At 45.6% G+C, this 25,308-nt stretch overlaps 2 protein-coding genes across 2 annotated transcripts in view; one reads left to right on the top strand and one right to left on the bottom strand.

Moving 5' to 3' along the window:
* LOC116989981 overlaps nt 1-7,354 on the bottom strand; it is a 53,473-nt gene extending 46,119 nt beyond the window's left edge. The window contains exons 1-3 of the mRNA XM_033047534.1: nt 7,287-7,354; nt 6,043-6,159; nt 1-139 (exon numbers count right to left, since the gene is read on the bottom strand). The exon at nt 1-139 is cut by the window's left edge and continues 191 nt beyond it. Coding sequence (XP_032903425.1) covers nt 1-139; nt 6,043-6,159; nt 7,287-7,317 — 287 coding nt within the window. The 5' untranslated portion in view covers nt 7,318-7,354. The remainder of the gene's footprint in view (nt 140-6,042; nt 6,160-7,286) is intronic.
* Nucleotides 7,355-18,338: 10,984 nt separating this feature from the next.
* Nucleotides 18,339-24,861, top strand: LOC116990155. The gene is made up of 4 exons (XM_033047696.1): nt 18,339-18,775; nt 20,864-21,163; nt 23,318-23,623; nt 24,583-24,861. Exons 2-4 carry the CDS (start codon nt 20,944-20,946, stop codon nt 24,792-24,794), a joined length of 738 nt encoding a protein of 245 aa, XP_032903587.1. The 5' UTR covers nt 18,339-18,775; nt 20,864-20,943; the 3' UTR covers nt 24,795-24,861.
* The last annotated feature ends 447 nt before the right edge of the window (nt 24,862-25,308 follow it).

The following is a 25,308-nucleotide window of genomic DNA, read 5'->3' as shown; positions in this document are numbered from 1 at the left end:
TTCATCGCGCTTCCCTTCCCGGCCGTCCCGCCGGCCTTCTTCCACTGGAACACCGCCACACCCCTGCGTCGATCGGCACCCACCCCGGGAAACATCACCGAGCCCTCGTCGGCCGAAGCAATCTCAGTATCAACTCCCCCTGTGAGAAACAACGAGGGGGAAACGACCAGAGGAGAAACTGCGGATCGAGTGGAATGGAATGGAATACCTTATTGTCCCATGTGACAAGTCTCAGTGAAATCTATGGACATAACCGAGGTTGCGAATCGTCACCACATAAAGGGCGCTGACAGAGTTGAAAATGCCCCACCACCCTCTCCCATGCTATATAACCATATAACAATTACAGCACGGAAACAGGCCAACTCGGCCCTTCTAGTCCATGCCGAACCTTATTCTCCCCTAGTCCCATCTACCTGCACTCAGACCATAACCCTCCATTCTTTTCCCATCCATATACCTATCCAATTTATTTTTAAATGATAAAATCGAACCTGTCTCCACCACTTCCACTGGAAGCTCATTCCACACAGCTACCACTCTCTGAGTAAAGAAGTTCCCCCTCATGTTACCCCTAAACTTCTGTCCCTTAATTCTCAGGTCATGTCCTCTTGTTTGAATCTTCCCTACTCTCAATGGGAAAAGCTTATCCACGTCAACTCTGTCTATCCCTCTCACCATTTTAAAGACCTCTATCAAGTCCCATTGTGTTTTTTGATTTTTTGTCTTTGGAGCGATTTCTGTCTTTAATTTGTGTATTTGGTGATGTCCTTATTATTTATTTTACTCCGACTATATGTTTTTTTCTCTTCTGTTAATTTCTGTAAGGTGTCCTTGAGACTTTGAAAGGCACCCGAAAATAAAATTTATTATTATTATTATAAGTCCCCCCTTAACCTTCTGCGCTCCAAAGAATAAAGACCTAACTTGTTCAACCTTTCTCTGTAACTTAGTTGCTGAAACCCAGGCAACATTCTAGTAAATCTCCTCTGTACTCTCTCTATTTTGTTGACATCCTTCCTATAATTAGGCGACCAAAATTGTACACCATACTCCAGAATTGGCCTCACCAATGCCTTGTACAATTTTAACATTACATCCCAACTTCTATACCCAATGCTCTGATTTATAAAGGCCAGCACACCAAAAGCTTTCTTTACCACCCTATCTACATGAGATTCCACCTTCAGGGAACTGTCTACAGTTATTTCTAGATCCCTCTGTTCAACTGCATTCCTCAACTCACTACCATTTACCATGTACGTCCTATTTTGATTTGTCCTGCCAAGATGTATGCTAGGTCCCCATTGCATCCCCCCCCCCCTCCTCACTGAACCATCCTACCACAACCAGAGAGCAGTCCTGAACTACTATCTACCTCATTGGTGACCCTCGGACTATCCTTGATCGGACTTTGCGGGAACCCCGGACTTTAACTTTTCCCACGCTGGCTGTGGTACTCCCGACCCGACTGTGGATCCCAGGTACTGTACCTTGAAACCCCGGGATGACCCCCAGAGCCGACGGGCTGGATCTTCCAGGAACAACGGAGCTGGAGCTGCCGACTTTGAGGGAACCCCTGTTCGTTACGGAGCTGGAGCTGCCGTCTGTGAGGGAATCCCCATTCCATCGCAGGTCCGCAGAAACAGCAGGTACAGCAAGTACAGTACCTGGAAACAAAGAGGAAGCCTCCATTGTGTCCGGAAACGTGGCCGTCGGGCAGGACTTCAGGTCAGAATGAAGCGCAGGGGCCTTCGGCCCCCTCTCCCATCTATCCTACTGGCTAATGTACAGTCCCTTGAAAACAAAGTGGAGGACTTAAGGGCAAGACTGCTTTATCAAAGGGAGCTGAGGGAATGCTCTGTGTTCTGTTTCACAGAGACATGGCTCACCCCCAGCTCCCCAGACTCAGCGGTCCAGCCTGAAGGGTTCTCCATCAACCGCATGGACCGTACCCTGGCATCTGGGAAAGGGAGAGGAGGGGGCGTCTGCCTCATGGTCAACTCTGCGTGGTGTTCCGACGTGGCAGTCCTGTCCAACTCCTGCTCTCCACACCTGGAACATCTGGCGGTGAAGTGCCGTCCCTTCTACCTCCCGAGAGAATTCACCTCCGTTATCCTGACCGCGGTCTACATCCCACCCCAGGCAGACGTCCGTCTGGCACTGGAGGAGCTGCACGCCGTGGTCAACAAACACCAGACGTCTTACCCCGAGGCATTTACCACCATTGCTGGGGACTTCAATAAGGCGAACCTCAAGAAATCACTCCCCAACTTCCACCAACATGTCTCCTGCTGCACCAGAGGACCTAACACCCTCGACCACTGCTACACCACCATCAAGAATGCCTATCGTTCTATCCCTCGCCCTCACTTCGGTAAGTCCGACCATACCGCGGTGCTGCTTCTTCCTGCCTACAGGCAGCAATTAAAGAGCGCACCCCCAGAAGTGAGGACAGCACAGAGCTGGTCGGGGGGGGGGGGGGCAGAAGAACAACTCCAGGACTGTTTGGAGTCTGTAGACTGGGCAATGTTCAAGGACTCGGCAACGGACTTGAACGAATATGCCACAGTCGTTACAGACTTCATAAAGAAATGTGTGGAGGACTGCATCGCTACAAAAACCTTCCGAGTGTTTCCCAATCAGAAACCTTGGATGAACTTTGAGATCCGCACTCTCCTGAAGTCCAGACACAGGGCATTCACCTCCAATGATACAGTGGCCTACATGAAGACCAGATACGACCTTGGTAAGGCCATCAAAAAGGCCAAAAGGGACTTCTGCTCCAAGCTGGAGGATGAGACAGATGTTCAGCAGCTGTGGCAGGGCCTGAATGCAATCACCTCCTACAAGGCAAAACCAGGAGGCAGCTCGAATGTCGGTGTAACATCACTCCCTGACGAGCTCAATGCGTTTTACGCACGCTTTGACAGGGAGAATACTGATGTGCCTTCCTGATCCCCCATTCGCTGCGATGGCATTTCAGTCTCAGTCACAGAGGCCGATGTCAGGAAATCCTTCAGAGGGGTGAACCCCCGAAAAGCACCTGGTCCTGATGGTATACCCGGTCGTGTTCTAAAAACCTGTGCGGACCAACTGGCGGGAGTTTTTACGGACATTTTCAACCTCTCACTTCTGAGGTCTGAGGTCCCCATCTGCTTTAAAAGGGCATCAATTATACCGGTGCCCAAGAAGAGCAAGGTGACGTGCCTCAATGACTATCAACCAGTGGCACTAACGCCTGTGGTGATGAAGTGCTTTGAGAGGTTGATCATGGAGCAAATTAACTCCTACCTCGACAAAAACCTGGACCCACTGCAGTTCGCCTACCGCCACAACAGATCAACGGTGGATGCGATCTCGCTGGCCCTCCACTCCGCACTGGACCACTTGGACAACAAAAACTCATATGTCAGGCTGTTATTCATTGATTACAGCTCGGCATTTAACACAATCATCCCCTCCAAACTGGTTACCAAACTCGCAGAACTGGGTCTCTGCGCATCCCTCTGCAACTGGATCCTCGACTTCCTCATCCACAGACCACAGTCTGTTCGTATTGGTGGAAATGTGTCAGCCTCGATAACAATCAGCACAGGAGCACCTCAAGGCTGCGTGCTCAGCCCCCTGCTGTACTCACTCTATATCCATGACTGCGTAGCGAACCACAGTGCGACCTCCATCATCAAGTTCGCTGAGGACACCACTATTGTGGGGCGTATCACTGATGGGGATGAGTCAGAATACAGAAGAGAGATCGAGCAACTGTCCATATGGTGCCAGCGCAAAAACCTGGCCGTCAACACCAGCAAAACCAAGGAACTGATTGTGGACTTTGGAAGGAGTAGGAGGGGGACCCACAGCCCCATTTATATCAGCGGGTCGATGGTTGAAAGGGTCAAGAACTTCAAATTCCTGGGCGTGCACATCTCTGAAGATCTTTCCTGGTCCGAGAACACTAACGCAATTATCAAAAAAGCTCATCAGCGCCTCTACTTCCTGAGAAGATTACGGAGAGTCGGATTGTCAAGGAAGACTCTCTCTAACTTCTACAGGTGCACAGTCGAGAGCATGCTGACCGGTTGCATCGTGGCTTGGTTCGGCAATTTGAGTGCCCTGGAGAGGAAAAGACTACAAAAAGTAGTAAACACTGCCCAGTCCATCATCAGCTCTGACCTTCCTTCCATCGAGGGGATTTATCGTAGTCGCTGCCTCAAAAAGGCTGGCAGTATCATCAAAGACCCACACCATCCTGGCCACACACTCATCTACCTGCTACCTTCAGGTAGAAGGTACAGGAGCCTGAAGACTGCAACAACCAGGTTAAGGAATAGCTACTTCCCCACAGCCATCAGGCTATTAAACCTGGCTCGGACAAAACTCTGATTATTAGCAACCACTTTCTGTTATTTGCACTTTACCAGTTTATTTATTCATGTGTGTATATATTTATATCATGGTATATGGACACATTTATCTGTTTTGTAGTAAATGCCTACTATTTTCTGTGTGCTTAAGCAAAGCAAGAATTTCATTGTCCTATACAGGGACACATGACAATAAACTCACTTGAACTTGAACTTGAACTTTGCTGGCTTTACCTTGCACTAAACGTTATTCCCTTATCATGTATCTGTACACGGCTGTACATATAAATGGCTCGATTGTAATCATGTATTGTCTTTCCGCTGACTGGTTAGCACGCAACAAAATAATTTTCACTGTACCTCGGTACACGTGACAATAAACTTAAGTGATGTTTGGGGTCGGGATGCTGATGAAGGGTTCTGACTTGAAACGTCACCTATCCACGTTCTCCGGAGATGCTGCCTGGCCCGCTCAGTTTACTCCAGCACAGGATGGTGAGTCTACTCTGGACTTTGGTAAAGTTACATTTGGTCGGCTGGGTGGCCCAGCGGTAGAGTTGCTGCCTCACAGCGCCAGAGATCCGGGTTCGGTCGCGACTACGGGTGCTGTCTGTACGGAGTTTGTACGTTCTACCCGTGACCTGCGTGGGTTTTCTCCGAGATCTTTGGTTTCCTCCCACACTCCAAAGACATACAGGTTTGCAGGTTAATTGGCTTGGTGTAAATGTTAATAGTCCCTCGTGTATGTAGGGCAGTGTTAGTGTGTGGGGGTCGCTGGTCGGCGCGGACTCAGTGGGCCGAAGGGCCTGTTTTTGTGCTATATCTCTAAACTATATGAATCCAGCCACAAACCTATTTCTGCACCATCTCCAGAGCCTCCCCTTCCCTCCTGTAACGGGGTGACTCGTGCAAGGATCGCTGGTCGGCGCGGACTCGAAGGGCCTGTTTCCGCGCTGTATTTCTAAACTAAACTACAGTAATACTCGAGGAAAGGTATTCCAATGCTTTAGTCACAACACGGAGACTATCGGGCCAATTAATTTGCTCATCCAGCTCATCCAGCGACGACTGGCCTCATAGTCAAACTAGGAAACAAATTAGAGCCCTTGGCATGGAACACCATGTGCAGGTATCAGGTGTGAGGTTTGCTGGATGTACGCTGAGCCTTGCACAACGTTAAGGTTTAAAACCTCGTGTACTAAAGTGGAACCACACACGTTGCCCAAAGCGTCCAGGTGGCAGTGTGGGTGGATGAACTGAAGAGGGGGGAGAGAGAGAGGGGGAGGGAGGGAGGAAGGGGGGGGGGAGGGAGAAGGGACGGGGGAGAGAGGGAGAGGGTGGGGGGGAGTGAGAGAGAGGTAGAGAGGGAGGGAGAGAAGGAGAGGGGGAGAGGGAGGGGGAGAGGGAGGGGAGAGAGAGGGGAGAGAGGGGGAGGGAGGAAGAGGGGGGGGGAGGGATGGGGAGAGGGAGAGGGGGAGGGAGAGGGGGAGGGAGAGGGAGAGGGAGAGGGAGAGAGAGGGGGAGAGATAGTGGGAGAGAGAGAGAGAGAGGGAGAGAGAGAGGGAGCGAGAGAGGGAGAGGGAGAGGGAGAGGGAGAGGGGGAGGGAGAGAGGGGAGGGAGAGGGGCAGGGGAGGGGGGCAGGGGAGAGGGTGGGAGAAGGAAAATAATACTTACGTGTGATTTTAGTGGGGACAAACAGTACAATCACCAGTTGAACAGCTCGATACATTCTGTCTTTGGAGAGGAGGACCAGAGGTGGAGAAGGTTTACAGATCAGCTGAGTTCTAGACGCTGTGGGTAAAATGGGACATCAGAGAATGTTAGTGAGAGCAGAGGGAGAGGGAGAGAGTGTGTGAGAGGGAGAGAGACGGAGAGAGGGAGACAGAGAGAGAGAGGGACGGAGAGAGGGAGACAGAGAGAGAGAGAGACAGAGAGCGAGACAGAGCGACAGGGAGAGAGAGACATAGAGAGAGAGAGAGAGAGACAGAGAGAGAGAGAGAGAGAGAGAAACGGGGACAGACACAGAGAGAGAGACAGAGAGAGAGACAGAGAGATAGACAGAGAGAGAGAGAGAGAGAGAGAGACAGAGAGAGAGAGAGAGAGACAGAGAGAGAGAGACAGAGACAGAGGGACAGACAGACAAAGAGAGAGAGAGAGAGAGAGAGAGACAGAGGGACAGGCACAGAGAGGAGACAGACAAAGAGAGACAGAGAGAGGCGCTGAATGAAGGTCAGAATGTGTAAATAAAAGAACTGCAGGTGCTGGATAATACAACAAAAAGGACACAAAGTGCTGGAGTAACTGGGCGGGTCGGGCAGCATTTCTGGAGAAAAGGGATAGATGACATTTCGGGTCGGGACCCTTCTTCAGACTGAAGGCCGGGAGTGAGTTGATGAACTGCTGGTTTCTGCTGCCTGACCCGCTGAGTTACTCCAGCACTTTGTGTCTTTTCTCCAGCGCGGAAACAGGCCCTTCGGCCCAACGAGTCCGAGCCGACCAGCGATCCCCGCACATTAACACTATCCCACACACACCAATTGTACCGAAGCCAATTAACCTACAAACCCGCGCGTCTTTGGGGTGTGGGAGGAAACCGGAGCACCCGGAGAAAACCCACGCAGGTCACGGGGAGAGAACGTGCAAACTCCGTACAGACAGCATCCGTGGACGGGATCAAACCCGGGTCTCTGGCGCTGTGAGGCAGCAACTCTACCACAATGTACCTTTAATGCAGGAATACAAGGAACTGCAGATGCCGGAGGAACTCAGTGGGTCAGACAATGTCCGTGGACCCGACTCGAAACATCATCCATTCCTTCTCTCCAGAGATGCTGCCTGTCCCGCTGAGTTACTCCAGCATTTAGTGTCTATCTTACATTCACAAGCTCTGGACTTACATTCACAAGCTCTGGACTTACATTCACAAGCGCTGGGTCTACATGTTTGCATCTGCCGCAGCACAGTATCGTTTCTTCGTTGCAATGGTTTAAAAAAAATATCCTTCCTGCACTTCCCCGAGTTGCGAAATCGCCAAAATTCTGTAGACTCCGCGTCTAAACTGCGCTCCCTCAACCGAAGATCCTACAGGGATCTTTGCCCTGAACGTCCCAGTCACAGAGTGAGAAATCCCTGGACGAGCTGCAAAAATGCGCGCACCCGAGACACACCCGCGCGCGTGCACGAGCGCACTGTAAAACTGGCAAGCGATTACACACAAACTACGCGTGCACGTAAGCAAGGGCTTGCACACACAGACATACACACATGCACACACACAGACATACACACTCACACAGACAGACACACATACACACACACACACAGACGTACACACACACAGACGTACACACACACAGACGTACGTACACACACACACAGACATACACACATACAGACATACACACACACATACACACACACACAGACATACACACACACACAGACATACACACACACACAGACACACACACACACACACACACAGACATACACACACACACATACACAGACATACACACACACACACATACACACACACAATTTACACCGGGCTCCCTCGTCACACATTTGAAGAGAATACGGTAATAGGTCAGTCAGTCCAGAAACTGCGCGGCGCCAACCCATCCCACCGAGTATGTGCCGACGAGCGATCAATCACCCCGCTGATCCGCTGAGTTACTCCAACATTTTGTGTCTCTCTCCTGCTTCTTCTTCTTTTTTCTTCTTCTTTGGAGTTTTACGGCAGCCGACATCCACAATGTTGCATTGCTGCCACCTTCTGGCTTCACTCCACAGTCCTCATGTCTTTACATTATATCTTTTTTATAAGGCCAGAGGCCCTCAAGAAATCAAACAACACCTTTACTCCTTTTCCTTTCCCTCCACACTCTAGAATGTTCTTTTCTGATATTTCTGTCATTCCAATTTTCTTCATTTCACTGGTCAAAACTCTTCTTTCTGTCTCATATCTCCTTCATGCAACTAGGGCATGCTGAACTGTTTCCGGCTGATGGCATTCCTCACACAGCCCAGTAGGGTGTTTTCCCAATATTTTTAATGTGCTGTTCAGGTGAGTGTGTCCTATCCTCAATCTTGTTAATACTACCTGTTCCCTCCTGTTCCCCCCTCTTCTTGCTGTAATGCCCACTCTGTTTTGTAGTGAATAGAGGTGTCTCCCCTTTGTCTCCTGTTCCCAGTATTGTTGCCATTCCTGATTTATTTTCTTCCACACAATGTGTCTTCCTTCAGATTTGGATAATTGTAGGTTTACCTCTATGTTCTCTTTTTTAACGGCCTCTTTTGCTAATTTATCCACTTTTTCATTTCCTAGCACACCAATGTGTGCTGGGACCCACAACAAAGTCACGTCACTGCCCTTCCTTGTTACTTGGCTTAATAGTAGTAGAATTTCATACACTAGGTCAGGCCGCCTATGGGATGCACCAGACCCAATACTCTGGATTGCAGACAATGAGTCACTACATATTAATATTTTGCATGGTTGCACCTGTTCTATCCACCGAACTGCCATCAAAATAGCGTACAGTTCCACTGTATATACTGCCAAATAGTTATTTGTTCTTTTGCAAATCTCAACATTCATCCCTTGCACTACCACAGCTGCCCCTGTTGTTTCAGCTACTGGGTCCTTTGATCCATCTGTGAAGATTAAGAGGTGTTCCCTGTATCTATTATATATATGGTTATGGTATCCTGTTTTTAGGTCCGAATTTTTTCCCCTCCTTTTTGCCTCCCATATCTCCAGATCAACTTTTGGGATGTTCAGTAACCATATTGGCACAGATGGCCACAATACTGCAGGGCAGAACTCTTTGTCCTCTACTTCCATGTCCCTTGCCACACCTCCTCCAACCCAGCCGAAGCTTCCAGACTGAGCCACCCCTCTCTCCCAGCACTCCTGTACTACCTGTTTTGTTGGGTGGTTCTCTCCATGACCCTTAAGGCTTAGCCAGTAATTAGCCATTAGTTGTCTGCGGCGCAGTCTCAACGGCATCTCCCCAGTTTCCACCTGTAGTGCACATACAGGTGACGTCCGCACACCTCCTATACAGTTTCTTAGAGCTTCCGCTTGGACTTTGTCCAACTCGGACAACACTGACTTAGATGCTGATCCATAAGCTATACTGCCATACTCTAGTCTGGATCTGATCAGTGATACATAGATATGTTTAAGAGATAATATATCTGCTCCCCACTCTAAACCTGCTAAGCATCTCATTACATTGATGGCTTTTTTGCATTTTCCAATTATTTTTGTAATGTGGACCCTCCATGTTAATCTGGAGTCAAAATGGACTCCCAGGAAACGGAAATCTTTTACTCTTTCCAAATTGTTGCCGTATAGTTTTAACTGGACATCTGGTAGCGAGCGGCAGTGAGTGAGCGGCCTTGTGAGGGAAGTGCTCTGTGAGAAAAGTGTGAGTCTTTGGCTCGAGAGTCTTCGGAGAGGAGGCTGAGGGGAGGAGACTACGCAAAACACTGCAGAGGGAGAGACGAAAGAAGGAGATGTCAGGCAAGCTGATTCAGTGCGATGCTTGCAGTATGTGGGAGGTCAAGGACACCGGTGGTGCCTCTGGCTGCTACAAATGCGAAAAGTGCATCCAGGTAGAGCTCCTGAAGGGCCGTGTTGGGGAACTGGAGAAGCAAGTGGATGACCTCCGGTTCGTCCGAGAAATGGAGTCGTTCCTCGACAAGTCCTACAGTACGATTGTTACACCTAAGGTACTGGAAGAGAGAAGGTGGGAGACAGTGAGAACGGGAGGGAAGCATGGAATGCCAACGTCCCCGGGTGTTGTACCTCTTGTGAACAGGTTCACCCACTTAGAAGCTGTCGGGACAGAAGAGGTGTTTACACTGGGCGGCGGACTGGCTTGTGATGCGAATAGGGCTGTTGAGCCAAAACCAAAAAGGCCTAAGGCAGGCAACGCCATTGTAGTAGGAGACTCCATTGTGAGAGGTACGGACAGGGGTTTCTGCGGCAACAGACGGGATGCGAGGATGGTGTGCTGCCTTCCTGGTGCCAGGATCCAGGATGTCACGGACAGAGTGCAGAAAATCCTCAAGGGCGAAGGTGAACATCCGGAAGTGGTAGTGCATGTCGGCACAAACGATGTCGGAAAGAAGGGGATGAATATTCTGCAGCGTGACTTTAGAGAGCTCGGAAAAATGCTGAAAAGCAGGACCTCCAGGGTTGTTATCTCCGGTTTGCTTCCAGTTCCTCGTGCTGGCGAGAGCAGGAACAGGGAGATACGGGACCTGAACGTGTGGCTGAGGAACTGGTGCACGGGGCAGGGATTTAGATTCTTAGATCACTGGGATCTGTTTTGGGGTAAGGGGGAACTGTACAAAAGGGACGGATTGCATCTTAACAGGTGTGGGACCAGCATTCTGGCAGGCAGGTTTGCCACTGCTACACGGGTGGTTTTAAACTGAATAAGGGGGGTGGGGTGTCGAATGGGCTAGTGGAGGATGGAGTTAAAGGGAAAGGGTTTCTTAAATGTGTGAGCGTAGAGACAGAGGGGTGTAAAATGAGGGTAGAAGCAATAGGTAGCAAGGTGAAAAGTAAAAGTGGCAGGCCGGAAAATCCAGGGCAAAAATCAAAAAGGGCCACTTTTCAACAAAATTGTATAAGGGGTAAGAGTGTTGTAAAAACAAGCCTGAAGGCTTTGTGTCTCAATGCAAGGAGCATTCGTAATAAGGTGGATGAGTTGAATGTGCAGATAGCTATTAATGACTATGATATAGTTGGGATCACGGAGACATGGCTCCAGGGTGACCAAGGCTGGGAGCTGAACATCCAGGGATATTCAATATTCAGGAGGGATAGAGAGAAAGGAAAAGGAGGTGGGGTAGCGTTGCTGATTAGAGAGGAGATTAACGCAATGGAAAGGAAGGACATTAGTTTGCAGGATGTGGAATCGGTATGGGTAGAGCTGCGAAACACTAAGGGGCAGAAAACGCTGGTGGGTGTTGTGTACAGGCCACCTAACAGTAGTAGTGAAGTTGGAGATGGTATCAAACAGGAAATTAGAAATGCGTGCGACAAAGGCAAAACCGTTATAATGGGTGACTTCAATCTACATATAGATTGGGTGAATCAAATTGGCAGGGGTGCTGAGGAAGAGGATTTTTTGGAATGTATGCGGGATAGTTATCTAAATCAACATGTAGAGGAACCAACGAGAGAGCAGGCTATTTTAGACTGGGCATTGAGTAATGAGGAAGGGTTAGTTAGCAGTCTTGTTGTACGTGCCCCCTTGGGCAAGAGTGACCATAATATGGTTGAGTTCTTCATTAGGATGGAGAGTGACATTGTTAATTCAGAAACAATGGTTCTGAACTTAAAGAAAGGTAACTTTGAGGGTATGAGACGTGAATTGGCCAAGATTGACTGGCAATTAATTCTAAAAGGGTTGACGGTGGATATGCAATGGAAGACATTTAAAGACTGCATGGATGAACTACAAAAATTGTTCATCCCAGTTTGGCAAAAGAATAAATCAGGGAAGGTAGTGCATTCGTGGATAACAAGGGAAATCAGGGATAGTATCAAAGCGAAGGATGATGCGTACAAATTAGCCAGAAAAAGCAGCATACCGGAGGACTGGGAGAAATTCAGAGACCAGCAGAGGAGGACAAAGGGCTTAATTAGGAAAGGAAAAATAGATTATGAAAGAAAACTGGCAGGGAACATAAAAACTGACTGCAAAAGTTTTTATAGATATGTGAAAAGAAAGAGATTAGTTAAAACAAATGTAGGTCCCTTGCAGTCAGAAACAGGTGAGTTGATCATGGGGAACAAGGATATGGCGGTCCAATTGAATAACTACTTTGGTTCCGTCTTCACTAAGGAAGACATAAATAATCTGCCGGAAATAGCAGGGGACCGCGGGTCAAAGGAGTTGGAGGAATTGAGTGAAATCCAGGTTAGCCGGGAAGTGGTGTTGGGTAAATTAAATGGATTAAAGGCCGATAAATCCCCAGGGCCAGATAGGCTGCATCCCAGAGTACTTAAGGAAGTAGCTCCAGAAATAGTGGATGCATTAGTAATAATCTTTCAAAACTCTTTAGATTCTGGAGTAGTTCCTGAGGATTGGCGGGTAGCAAACGTAACCCCACTTTTTAAGAAGGGAGGGAGAGAGAAAACGGGGAATTACAGACCAGTTAGTCTAACATCGGTAGTGGGGAAACTGCTAGAGTCAGTTATTAAAGATGGGATAGCAGCACATTTGGAAAGTGGTGAAATAATTGGACAAAGTCAGCATGGATTTACAAAAGGTAAATCATGTCTGACGAATCTTATAGAATTCTTCGAGGATGTAACTAGTAGCGTGGATAGGGGAGAACCAGTGGATGTGGTGTATCTGGACTTCCAGAAGGCTTTCGACAAGGTCCCACATAAGAGATTAGTTTACAAACTTAAAGCACACGGCATTGGGGGTTCAGTATTGATGTGGATAGAGAACTGGCTGGCAAACAGGAAGCAAAGAGTAGGAGTAAACGGGTCCTTTTCACAATGGCAGGCAGTGACTAGTGGGGTACCGCAAGGCTCAGTGCTGGGACCCCGGCTATTTACAATATATATTAATGATCTGGATGAGGGAATTGAAAGCAATATCTCCAAGTTTGCGGATGACACTAAGCTGGGGGGCAGTGTTAGCTGTGAGGAGGATGCTAGGAGACTGCAAGGTGACTTGGATAGGCTGGGTGAGTGGGCAAATGTTTGGCAGATGCAGTATAATGTGGATAAATGTGAGGTTATCCATTTTGGTGGCAAAAACAGGAAAGCAGACTATTATCTAAATGGTGGCCGACTAGGAAAAGGGGAGATGCAGCGAGACCTGGGTGTCATGGTACACCAGTCATTGAAAGTGGGCATGCAGGTGCAGCAGGCAGTGAAGAAAGCGAATGGTATGTTAGCTTTCATAGCAAAAGGATTTGAGTATAGGAGCAGGGAGGTTCTACTGCAGTTGTACAGGGTCTTGGTGAGACCACACCTGGAGTATTGCGTACAGTTTTGGTCTCCAAATCTGAGGAAGGACATTATTGCCATAGAGGGAGTGCAGAGAAGGTTCACCAGACTGATTCCTGGGATGTCAGGACTGTCTTATGAAGAAAGACTGGATAGACTTGGTTTATACTCTCTAGAATTTAGGAGATTGAGAGGGGATCTTATAGAAACTTACAAAATTCTTAAGGGGTTGGACAGGCTAGATGCAGGAAGATTGCTCCCGATGTTGGGGAAGTCCAGGACAAGGGGTCACAGCTTAAGGATAAGGGGGAAATCCTTTAAAACCGAGATGAGAAGAACTTTTTTCACACAGAGAGTGGTGAATCTCTGGAACTCCCTGCCACAGAGGGTAGTCGAGGCCAGTTCATTGGCTATATTTAAGAGGGAGTTAGATGTGGCCCTTGTGGCTAAGGGGATCAGAGGGTATGGAGAGAAGGCAGGTACGGGATACTGAGTTGGATGATCAGCCATGATCATATTGAATGGCGGTGCAGGCTCGAAGGGCCGAATGGCCTACTCCTGCACCTAATTTCTATGTTTCTATGTTTCTATCCTCTTTAATTTTCTTCCTTGTGAAAACCATTGTCTTTGTCTTCTCTATAGAGAATTTAAAACCCCATTTCACTCCCCACTCTTCCACCTGGGCTATCCCTTGCTGCATTTTACCCACGATAAAATCTATATTCTTCCCCTTTCTCCATAGGCTGCCATCATCTGCAAAGAGCGATCGCCCCATCTCTGGTTGAATGTTTGCAAATATATCATTGATCATGATTGAGAATAGGATCGGGCTTATCGCACTTCCCTGGGGAGTTCCATTCTCGACTACACATTTACTAGAGATGTCTGACCCTATTTTAACTTGGATACTTCTACCGTTAAGAAAATCCATTATCCAGTTAAAAATATTTCCTCCTACTCCCATTAAATGCAGCTTTATTAGAAGACCTTCTCTCCACAACATATCGTAAGCCTTCTCTACATCAAAAAATACAGTAACTACAGATTCTTTTTTAACTTGTGCTTTCCTTATATCATCTTCCAAGCACAGAACTGGATCATTAGTACCTCTCCCTTTTCTAAAGCCACTCTGATAATTAGCCACTATACCGGTTTTTTCCATTAGATGCATTAATCTTTCATTTACCATTCTTTCCATCAGTTTACACATGTGTGCTGTTAAAGCTATAGGTCTATAATTTACTGGATTACTTGCATCTTTCCCTGGTTTCCTAATAGGCACAATGATTGCTTCCTTCCACCTCTCCGGTATTCGCCCTTCTTCCCACACCTTGTTATATAGTGCAAGTATCTTTTGGAGTCCCTCCTCACTTAGATGCTTTATCATTATGTAGCAAATATCATCCTTCCCTGGGGCTGAGTTCTTACACTTGGCCAGAGCTCTCTTTAGCTCCCCCAAATTAAATGGAATATTGTACTTGTCCTCTGTGATACCTTTCCTTTGTAAGGCCTCAACATTTTCCTCTCTTGTTCTTTCCCTACCTCTTCTTCCTTCATCTGATAAGTTGTGGGAGCTGTGAACCCTACTAAAAGTGTTAACCATTAGTTCTGCTTTGTCTTTATTTGAGACTACAGTTTGATCTCCATTTGTTAGGATAGGATAACTCCACTCCCTTTTATCACCTTCCATTTTTTTAATCATCCCCCATATCTCCCCTACCTGTGTTGTGTTTCCAATTGAATCACAATACTTCCTCCAATATGCTCTTTTTGTTTGTCTTATAGTCCTCCTTACAATTGCCTGAGCCTGTTTGTAATTAATCATGTGTTGGTAGTTATGAGTTCTTTTTAATAATCTGAATGCTCTGTTTCTATTCACCACCGCCTCTTTACATTTATTGTCCCACCACGGCACAGCTTTCCTTTTTGATCTTCCTTTACTTTTAGGTATGGAAACTAATGCTGCTCTTTTGATACCTTCTGACAATTTATTCTCAAAGTTTTCTATATCTGTCTCTTCTTGTATCGGTTTTACATATCTATCACTTTCCTCCTTAAATTTCTCCCAATTAGCCTTTCCAAACACCCATCGTCCACTTCTGTTTTCTTTACTCATAGTTAAAGTAATATTTATTTTGCATAGCACAGGATGATGATCACTTCCTATGGTACCCTTTTCATATACTTCCCAGTTACATTTAGCAGCAATCCTATTAGAAACAAGTGTAAGGTCCAACACAGACTCCTTCCCTGTCCTAACATCTACCCTGGTCTTCTTTCCATCATTTAGACATACTAGATTACCATCATTTAATAATTCCTCAATTACCTGTCCATTATTATCTGACTTTCCACTGCCCCATAATGTATTATGTGCGTTAAAGTCCCCACACCACATAACATTAGATTTGCTCTGGCCTTCTACTTCCTGTAACTTATTGACCTCTAATCGCTTACATGGATTATAGTAATTTATTACCACTATTTTCCTCCTCTCAGACCACACTTCTATTACCACATATTCCTGTTCCTGCCCAATTCCTAATACCTTGTATGGTATCCCTTTTTTAATGAAAGTGGCACAACCCCCTCCTCCCCCATTTCCCCTATCACATCTCACTGTAACATAATCATATAGAACAAAATCTAAACTTGGTTTCAACTAGGTTTCCTGGATACATACAACATCTGGTTTTTCCTTCCTACTGTCTATGAATTGCTTAAAGTCTTGACCATTGGCTAACAAGCTTCTTGCATTCCATTGTAGGATTAACATGAATATTATTAACCCACACACTGTTGACTCTTGGCTCGCCTGGATACTGAGACCATCATGTATTTCCTCCCACTTCAATCCTGCCATGCCCAAGTGGTGGACTGCAGCCTTTACAATGATTTGGATCCTTTCTGTTTTGGATTTTACTTCTGCTGTCGCATTTATTACTCCTGCTATAAATATAACCAGGTTTTTCTTTTCTTTCCATATACTCTTTTCTTTTTCTTTTATTGTTTCCATTATGCCCATATCTTGCTCCCTCCTGATCCTTCTTTCATTCATCTGTTTTGTAGGGTCAGCCTTTTTTGCTGCCTCTGCATAGGAGACCTTTTCCTTCTCTCTTATGTTTTGTACTTCAGCTTCACGTTTCATCACCTCACAGCCCCAGTAAGCCACACTATGCTCTCCTCCACAATTACAGCACTTTGGTCTGACCCCCTCTCCACACTGACCATATTCATGGTCCCCACTACACCTTGCACATTCCCTCGCCCCCTTGCACATTTTACCTATATGCCCAAATTTCTGACATTTGAAGCACCTCATTGGTTTGGGTACATACTCTCTTACACTATATCGCATGAATCCAAAATGGACCACTTTTGGAAGGGATTCTGTCTTGAATTCAATCAGGACTGACTCAGTTTCCTCTTTCTTTGCTCCTTTGGTCATTCTTTTGGCACTCATAATTAATTCACATCTCTTCCTGAGTTCCTGAACCAGTTAACTCATATTAACTATGAGAGGGATTCCATAGATAACCCCTTTACACCCTGCCTTCCTCCGTTCTCCTACTCTCAATACTTTGATTATTTTGATTTAGTCAATCTTGTTCATTTTCATTGCCTTTTCAACTTGAGCCTCACTGTTGCACCCTATTAGCATGTTTCCATCCTCCAGCACTCTTGCATACTTTACTTCCCCAACCTGGGCCCTGATTATTTTTGTCAGCTTCAATGGCTCTATCTTCTTTACTCCTCCTTCTCCTTCAAACCTCACCACTACATTTAACGACATTTCCTTTTCTGGTTCCTTGTCTTCACTCTCCGATCCACCAGTATTGTTTTTCCTTCTTTTACGGCTGCTCTTCCTGGGACTACCCCGTGCTCCCACGGTTTCCCACTCCTTCTCAACACTTTCTTCGTTATCCTCTCTTCCACTGGCCTCCATACCACTAGACCCACTCTCTCCCATCATTGTGTAACAGCAGGGAATAGTGCCAGAGCACCGTTTACCGGACCTATACAGGCCGTCGGCCGATACCCTGATACAATATGTCCTCCGCCCCCTCGAGGAGGGAGGTTGTTGTCCACTCGTCACGTGACGGGTCCGGAGATGGCCGAGCGAGGAAGGTCCGATGGTCACGTGTCACGGGGGGGGGTGGTGACGTGGCGCGCCCGGAGATGGCCGAGCGAGGGTCTGATGGTCACGTGTCGCGGGGGGAGGGGGGGTTGGTGACGTGACGCGCCCGCACTGAGCCGAGCGGCTGCGCTCGGGTTTATTGGTCACGTGGAGCGGCCGTTGGCCGTTGCTGCTGCCGGCGCGTGAGGAGGGCGGGAGAGCGGCGGCCGTTGGTCCGTCACGTGTCGCGCTGGGAGGTGGAGAAGTTGCCCTTTGTCCCGCTGAGTCACTCCAGCATTTTGTGTTAAAACTAAACTTAATTGTTACTTAGGTTCCCCATAGATGCTGCCTCACCCGCTGAGTTTCTCCAGCATTATTGTCTACCTTCCATTTTCCTGCATCTGCAGTTCCTTCTTAAACATGAATTGTCCGCCTTCTTGCCACCTCCCTCCCTCCCTCCCTCCCCTCAGCCCAACAATGAACCATTCATTGTACATTGTACATCAGTACTGGGGACTGAGTTTACATCATCAGCCAATGATCATATTGAATGGTGGTGCTGGCTCAAAGGGGCCGAATGGCCTACTCCCAGCACCTATTTTTCTATATCCTTCACAACATCTGTTTTGCTGACCTTGCCCTTCCTTATGTCCCTGTCTCCCTCTTCCCTGACTCCAGTTTGAAGAAGGGTCTCCTCCCAAAAAGTCACTTATCCCTTTTCACCAGGGATGCTGGTCTGACCCGCTGACCTACTCCAACCTTTTGTGTCCATAATTTCTTTATAGACCCCCTAAACCCACTTTGTCTTATCATATTTCTATGATGGACCATAGAAAGAGGAGACCGTCTCTGGTAGCATCTTGCTAGATACTACATTTAGCATGTAGTTTAGCAATCAGTGTGGGGACGACCAACTTGTGAGATTATGGGTAAACGTACTGATCTACCTTCTCGGTGGTGGGGGTTGTTACCTTGCTGATTATTCAGCAAGAACGAACAGATCAGGGTGGCTAGGGGAGGACCGCTCATCCGCCTAGCTTACTTATGAGTAAAACTGCATCATGATGAAAAGCCAACACAGCACCAGGGTTTTAACCGCTGATTATACTAACCAGTCTATCTCTTCCTGCGGCACGTGTCCATGAAAACCTCCCAAGAGGAAGACCACCAAAAAGATGGAGTGACTGCCTGAAGCAGACTGCAGCAAAAAGAACATCAACTCTCTGGTCAGAGCTAGCAGGCAGGACACCATGAAGCAGATGGCACGACTCAACCCCAAGTTGGAGTTAACGCCATAGGTCCAGGTCAATTTCTTTATCTGCTGATGAAAGGATAAACCTCACATTCCAACAGTGAACTGCAGATGTTGGAATTAGCTTAATTAATCTATTTTGGTCTTTAAAGCTGGTGTATCCTTTCTGAAAATATGCACTATATTCCAGCAAACAAAACTGCTCTATCCTGGTGTGCAGCCATTTCTCCCACTATCTCCCTGCAGATAAAAAATCTAGATAATCTAGAAAGTTGCAGAAAATATTCACAAGGATGTTACTTTGATTGGAGGACTTGATTTATCAGGTTAAATTAGGTAGGTTGGGGCTGTTTTCAACAGATAATAGGTGTAGTAGGCCATTCGGCCCTTCGAGCCAGCACCACCATTCAATGTGATCATGGCTGATCATCCTCAATTAGTACCCCGTTCCTGCCTTCTCCCCATATCCTATGACTCTGCTAGAGCCCTATCTAGCTCCCTCTTGAAAGTATCCTGAGGCAGAGAATTCCACAGACTCACAACCCTCTGTGAGAAAAAGTGTTTCCTCGTCTCCGTTATAAATGGCTTGCCCCTTATTCTTAAACTGTGGCCCCTGGTTCAGGACTCCCCCAACATCGGGCACATGTTTCCTGCCTCTAGCGTGTCCAAACCCTTCATAATCTTATATGTTTCGATAAGATCCCCTCTCATACTTCTAAATGCTTTCTGAAAGTCCAGGTACACTACATCCACTGGCTCTCCCTTGTCCATTTTCCTAATTACATCCTCAAAAAATTCCAGAAGATTAGTCAAGCATGAATTCCCCATCGTAAATCCATGCTGACTCAGACCGATCCTGTTACTGCTATCCAAATGTGTGGCTATTTCATCTTTTATAATTGACTGCAGCAACTTCCCCACCACCGATGTCAGGCTAACTGGTCTATAATTCCCTGTTTCCTCTCTCCCGCGTTTCTTAAAAATTGGGATAACATTAGCTACCCTCCAATCCACAGGAACTGATCCTGAATATATAGAACATTGGAAAATTATCACCAATGCATCCACGATTTCTAGAGCCACTTCCTTAAGTACCCTGGTATGCAGACCATCAGGCCCTGGGGATTTATCAGCCTTCAGTCCCATCAGTCTACCCAACACCATTTCCTGCCTAATGTGGATTTCCTTCAGTTCCTCCATCACCGCGGATCCTCTGGCCATGAGTACATCAGGTAGATTGTTTGCGTCCTCCTTAGTGAAGACAGATCCAAAGTACCTGTTCAACTTATCTGCCATTTCCTTGTTCCCCATATTAAATTCACCTTTTTCAGTCTTCAAGGGTCCAACTTTGGTCTTAACTAATTTTTTTTTTTCCTCGGAGGAAGGAAACAGAGTTGACATGATACAGGTTCATAACGTTTTGAGAGGTATAGATAACCAGTGCTTATTTCCCATGCCACGGGCCTCTAAAACTAAAGGGCAGAGGTTTAATATGACATTTAAAGGAGATCTGAGGCATAATTTTTCACAGTTTTTGATATGAGAAAATAAAAAGCTAGGAAATGATTTTAAACCAAAAAAAGGATTGGGGCAGCTGGAGTATTGTGCCCAACTCTGGGGTCTATTGAAAGGTTATAATGCTGTGCAGAGGGGATTCCCCTGATGAAGATGACTGAAGGAGTTGAGGTTTGTAAACTGGTACAGGGAAGTTTATGGGAAGATTTTACAGAGGTGCTTAAATTCAGCAGAAACTGTACGAGGCCAACAGAATCATATGAATAAAGAAAAGCATGAACTCGAGTGGTTCTTACTCTTGCTCATTTACAGTATATTTTCACTAAACTTTCCTGAACATTTGTTCTCTCTCAGATAATTGCTGAAGTAGTTGATCTTATCCATTTCATTAAGAGAAAACTACATATAACCAGATCCTGAATACCAACTAAATAACCCCATAATATTAGCACAAACTGTTGGATACAACTCAGTGGGTCACTGGATAAAAGGAATAGGTGATGTTTCACCGTTCGTAATATGTTCTTGACTGTTGTATTTGTTTCATTTGTTGCTGCATTTCAACGTTTTAATGCCTCGACAGTTCAAATTATTGTTTTATTTTTATTCTAATCAGCAGAAACGGATGAAGTGGTTGGTTTCCTTGGTTCGTCATTTTTACTGGATCCTAAAATCACGGTTGATCCCAGCAAGTATGAGATGTTTTGGACTTTTCATGGCAGCAACGAAAGCACTGTTATTTTGGATCATGTCCCAGGTCTCTTCACAATGGAACCAAGTGAACAGTTCAAGAACCGGACACAGTTCAATGCTACTAATGGTGCGCTGATGATATATGGGCTAAAAGCTAGTGATGAGGGAAATTTCACCTTAACTGTAGATGGCAAAGATTTGAAAACAATACAACTGCTTGTCATTGGTAAGACTTTTCACTTCTTTGTGGTGAAGAATGTAAAACATGCGGCTGTTGGTTTCAAGAATAGTTTTGTAGGAAGCCTGCCCTGGTAGAACAAGCACTGTAATGTTAGACATTCAGTCAGCTATGATATACCTGCCATCCTATGGAGCGGTTCACTTGGGATTATGATCCAACGTCCACCGCTGCACTTGTGAGTTCAAAGTTGTTGAAGAGAGGTTGGGGGTGGGAGGGAACAATAGAACAAAGGGTAGACACAAAATACTGGAGCATCTCAGCGGGACAGGCAACATTTCTGGATAGAAGGAATGGGTGACGTTTCAGGGTTGAGACCCTTCTTCAGACAAATGGGAATACTTTTAAGGGGGTGAGAACAGAGTTGCCTCCGTGATAAAATGTTTACAATGTGATCTGTTTAAAGTGGAAGAGCGATAGCATAAATAAAGGAGTGGAAACACTATGAACTTTCCAGCATGCCATCCCATACTCATGGATAAAGAAAGACTGAGTCAATGTTACAAATAGAAAATCTACATCGGAACTGGGTGATCAGCTTCAGTAATGTTATGGTTGACTAGGCCTGGTAAACACAACAGACTTCTCTCACTGAGAGCACGTGAGCCAGGTGAATATTTATGTAAATCTGTTAGTTTCATTGTCACCATTCTTTTCATAATGTGAATTTAAATTTCGCAGCTGACAAGGTGATTTCCAAATTATTTAGTTCAGAGATACAGCCCGGAAACAGGCCCTTCCGCCCACCGAGTCCGCACCGACCAGCGATCCCGTACACTAACACTATCCTACACTCACTAGGCACAATTTACATTTAAACCAAACCAATTAACTTGCGCGTTTTTGGAGTGTGTGAGGAAACTGAAGATCTCGAAGAAAACACATGCAGGTCACAGGGAGAACGTACAAACTCCGTACAGACAGCACCTGTAGTCAGGATCGAACCCGGGTCTCTGGCGCTGTAAGGCAGCAACTCTACTAGTACGTCACCATGCCGCCCTTATATTTAGTCACCATCTCTTACTATCAATCCTGTAGCAATTCAATTGATCTTCATTTTAAAAATTCAATTCAATGTTAGCTGATAACTTTTGCCCTTCTCATTTCCTCTTTCAATTCCATACTGCCATATCTACATGATTTTGCTTCCAATACAATTGTGCAGGTCTGGTATCTGTAGTCTTAACATGCAAGGCAAGTAATATATTAATGTCAGTCAATGAATGGTAATATAACAATTTGCATTCTAGCACCTTTTGGTGAATTGAGGCATTTGCCAGAATTGTTTCTTGGCCTTTTGGCTGAGAACACTTTACACCTTTTCTATGGAGCCCAAAATAAGGCACAATACCCCAGCTGACCTTTGTAGGAACTTATGCTGACCTGATATGAACCCAAAGGTCAGCTGGGGTATTGTGCCTTATTTTGGGCTGCATAGAAAAGGTGTAAAGTGTATGGGAGGAAGTTTTGTTTTGAGATATAGCGCAGAAACGGGCCTTTCGGCCCTCCGAGTCTGCACCGACCAATGATCTGCACAAATTAGCACAATCCTACACAGATTAGGGACAATTTACACTTAAACCAAGTATGCAAACATCAATTTACCTACAAAGGAAACTGACAATCTAGTAGAAAGACCATGTCGTCACGGGAAGAACGTATAAATTCCGTACAGACAGCACCCATAGTCGGGATCAAACCCAGGTCTCTGGCGCTGCAAGTGCTGTAAGACAGCAACTCTACCGCTACCAGAGGATGCCATAAATGCAGGAACTTGGGTTGTTAACGGTGCAGAGAAGGTGACCTGAAGATTTTGTAGAGGTGTTCACAATCAACTATATCTGACTGGGGCAAACTGAATCTTAAACCAGCTCAAAAGAAACACAGGCATGAGTGCACATTTATGTTAAAAACCTCCAGATCTTTTACATTATTTAAGGCAATTTAGCCAAGTCGAATTATTAATATTACAAATGTAAACTTGTGAAAATGAGCTCCGAGTTGGATCATGAACTAGAGTTCAGCTCCACAATCTCTCCTCATGTAATGTACACAAATGTATTGTAATTATTTCATTTGCTGCCACATTTCAATGTTTCATTAGTACCTTGGTTTAAATAGGTTTTCTTTTATCCTAATCAGCTAAAATGAAAGAAGTGATTGGTATCCTTGGTTCATCAGTTTTATTGGATCCTAAAATCAAGGTTGATCCCAACAAGAATGAAATTCTTTGGACATTTGTCGCCAGTAACAAAAACCGTGACATTATTATGGATCACATCCCAAATATTGCCACAATGGAACCAAGTGACCAGTTCAAGAACCGCTTACAGTTTTTTGCTTCTTCTGGTGGACTGAGAATAAACGGATTAAAAGCCAGTGACCAAGGAGATTATATCTTTTCTGTGGATGGACAAGAGTTCAGAGTAATGCAATTACTTCTCAATGGTGAGTAGTTGCACCTGTTGGAGATGCTGCATTTGAATTGTCGATGGCGGAATCTGTGCTTGTTTCCATTAATGAATAAGTAGTATACTGTGCCTCGTCGAGTATACACTGCTGGACTAGATGTTGACTGCGGTCGCACAGTCACTTTCCGTGGCTGCGATAAATATATCAACTCATAGAGGATTCAACTTGGAATTGTGATCGGATTTTCCACCACACTATTTGTGGGATGGAAAAAGATGCAGAGAGAATGATGAGGGAGGGATAGGAGAGAGAATATTTGTAATGGGGTAAGACCAAGGTTGCGTTGCTGATAAACGGTCAGTGATGAGTGATCTGTTTAATGGATTAACAAGAGAAGTTGGAGAGAGAGCGCAAATAAGGATTGTGATAACTGAAGAGCAGAGCTGTAGGAAATTCCTAACATTGCCAGGACATGACAGCAGAAAAAGATAGACTGAGTCAACATTACAGATGGATGAGCTTCAATGGACCTCGCCAGTTCTGACACAATGGGGAAAGTCAGTTACCTGATGTTGATGATTTCAGTGTAGGAAGGAACTGCAGATGCTGGTTTAAACTGAAGATGGACACAAAAAGCTGGAGTAACTCAGCGGGTCAGAGAGCATCTCTGGAGAAAAGGAATAGGTGACATTGCAGGTCAAAACCCTTCTTCAGTCTAGATATATGGATAGCTGACGTTTTGGGTCAGGAACTTTCTTCAAATTGAGTGTGTGTCTGTGTGTGTGTGTGTGTCTATGTATGGTGATAGGTAGACACAGGAAAGGAGCATTTTTGATATTAGGTTGATATTACATGTTTAATCAATAGCCAAGTCCGTAAACCCAGCAAATTCTTCCAGTGTCTGCTCACGTGGTACAGTATGTATTCATTTGCTTTAGTTATACTTGTCAATGTTTCAGTGTTTAAATGAGTACATTTATTTTTCTTCTATACAGATAAAATAAAAGAAGTAATTGGTGTCCTTGGTTCATCAGTTTTATTGGATCCTGAACTCAAAGTTGATCCCAGTAAGAATTATATCAGTTGGACCTTCTATGGCGACTATATTTTAAGTCACATCCCGGGTCACAAAACAATGGAACCAACTGACCAGTTCAAGTCCCGTTTGAAGTTTAATCCTTCCATGGGCACTCTGATGATAAATTAATTACAACATGGTGACGACGGAAATTACACATTTCTTATAAATGACGAAGAGATAAAAATATTACGACTGCTTATCTTTGGTAGGTAATTTTCACTATTCATATCACAAAATGTAAAATAGTGAGTATAGAATTTGTGTTGGTTATTTCCATTAAAGAACACATGATGGAATAAATACTGAAATACTTGGCATTGAAAGCTGCCGTTCAGGCAGCCACCATGGAAGAGTTCAATCGGGACCGCAATCCACTCTCTATCCCTTTACTGCTGCGATGGGAGAAAGTGAAGTGTTTATCAAACCTAGGGGTTGGAATTTCCTATTGCGGAGGGTGGTGCAATGTCCATGGTGCTGTGTCAATGCACTATCCCGTAATAGCTAATAATCAAAAACGTTATGGGGTCACAAGGAACTGCAGATGTTGTGTTACAAAAAAAAGAGACTCAAAGTACTGGAGTAACTCAGTGGGTTGAGCAACATCTTTGGAGAACACGACTGTGACATTTTGGATTGGGAC

This window comes from Amblyraja radiata, chromosome 30 (assembly GCF_010909765.2).
Source record: "Amblyraja radiata isolate CabotCenter1 chromosome 30, sAmbRad1.1.pri, whole genome shotgun sequence".
Classification (NCBI taxonomy): domain Eukaryota; kingdom Metazoa; phylum Chordata; class Chondrichthyes; order Rajiformes; family Rajidae; genus Amblyraja; species Amblyraja radiata.
This window is presented reverse-complemented; position numbering and strand designations above follow the sequence as displayed.

Coding starts and splice junctions, on each gene's coding strand:
- LOC116990155 (XM_033047696.1), top strand. CDS start 20,944: ATGTTTTGGACTTTTCATGGCAGCAACGAAAGCACTGTTATTTTGGAT. Junction 21,164..23,317: donor AATACAACTGCTTGTCATTG/GTAAGACTTTTC, acceptor TATCCTAATCAG/CTAAAATGAAAGAAGTGATT. Junction 23,624..24,582: donor AATGCAATTACTTCTCAATG/GTGAGTAGTTGC, acceptor TCTTCTATACAG/ATAAAATAAAAGAAGTAATT.